Source organism: Helobdella robusta (genome assembly GCF_000326865.2).
Source record: "Helobdella robusta unplaced genomic scaffold HELROscaffold_385, whole genome shotgun sequence".
Taxonomy (NCBI): domain Eukaryota; kingdom Metazoa; phylum Annelida; class Clitellata; order Rhynchobdellida; family Glossiphoniidae; genus Helobdella; species Helobdella robusta.
This window is the reverse complement of record NW_008704850.1, coordinates 2,355-3,810: the sequence shown is the minus strand read 5'-3', so window position 1 is coordinate 3,810 and position 1,456 is coordinate 2,355. Positions and strand designations below refer to the sequence as shown.

Here is a 1,456-nt window from a genome sequence, read left to right as displayed (position 1 = left end):
TATCTGTAGAAATGATGAATTATATCAATTTATAAAAGAGGACATTGTTTGTAAAGTTCCAGATCCAATTCAGCATGGTGGGACTGCTCGAGTCAGTCGTCACTTGGTTTTTCCCGTTGATTTGACAATTTTTAAAGATCTTAATTAATGTTAATTTTTATTAAAAATTATGAATTATTATATCCAATGTGTTTTAACGAGTTTTTTGGAGGCAAATGAACATCAAATCATATTGATTTATACCTAGGATCAATGTACCCCATGGGAGGGATCATGGTACCCCGTATATGGGGTGCTTTGATCCTTTGTAGGGGTTGTACCAAAGTTAAATTTTTTTTTAAAAATTTCTTGTATTATACAATTGAAACTGAACTTAATACATTAAATGAATGTTCCTCTGTAAATTGCACAAATATTAATATTCACTTTTTGGTTAGTTTCACTGTTGTTACAAAAAAACCTCAAAACAGATCAATGTGCCCCCATCTCCCCTAATTAGAATAAACTCTTTCAATCAATGTTTAAATTTTTATATTGTCATTTATTCTTTCGTTTTTGTTTCTGTACTAATTTTCGTGTCAGATAAAATAATTTAGTTTTTAAGTAAATTTTCATTTTCGTAGCTATACACAAACATGCCTGCCTGTTGCATTAAAAATAAATAAAATAGAAATGAGAAGATTTCTGATGCATCTTTTCACAGGTTTATTTTCAAAAATTAACTTAACACTAAAATAAATGTAACAATATCCCTATACTCATTGAATAGAACTATTTTGTTTTACAATTACATATATTTTATTTTATAGACTATTATAATTTATAATGCTATCATTAATAATAAAAGCAATACTTAAGAAATGCACAAGTTTCTGTAACAGTTTATAAAATTTCAGATTTCCTCAAAATGTAAAAATGCAAAACGATTGGATTAAGTGCATCTGACAGGAAATAAATGATTTCAAATGGCTTCCATCAAAAAATGCAAGAATATGCAGTGACCATTTCTGTAATAAAGAGTATAAGGGTTATGATGGAGAAAGGAAGGTAATGCTGAAGAAAGCATTCCCATGTGTTCAAGTTAGTTATATTTATGTCATCAGTTACACAAGGAAGCAATTCACATCATCATTGTACATTGCAACATTCTTATCTATACAAAAAATATAAAATGCATTCAACAATATTCCATGTATTTTATTAAAACTTAGAAAGGGCATAATGACATTGTGAATAATAAACCCTGCTTAGGACTGGGATCATCATCATCATACCAATCACCATTACAAGTAGAGTCAATTTTATATTAATGCTTAACAAGTTAACTAAATTGGCATAATCAAGTTTTTATATGAAATACACATCAAGTATTTAATGTAACAAATAAATTAACAGAAAAATTTCTGGAAAAGTTTAAAAAAATTAGAACATATGACTCTGATCAAAAATTATTCGC

At 27.7% G+C, this 1,456-nt stretch overlaps 1 protein-coding gene across 1 annotated transcript in view; it reads left to right on the top strand.

Moving 5' to 3' along the window:
* Positions 1-1,310, top strand: part of HELRODRAFT_184387 (hypothetical protein) — a gene marked incomplete at both ends in the record, with an annotated part of 1,734 nt that extends 424 nt beyond the window's left edge. Inside the window, 2 exons of the mRNA XM_009023979.1 lie at positions 990-1,080; positions 1,212-1,310. Coding sequence (XP_009022227.1) covers positions 990-1,080; positions 1,212-1,310 — 190 coding nt within the window. The remainder of the gene's footprint in view (positions 1-989; positions 1,081-1,211) is intronic.
* Positions 1,311-1,456: the final 146 nt, after the last annotated feature.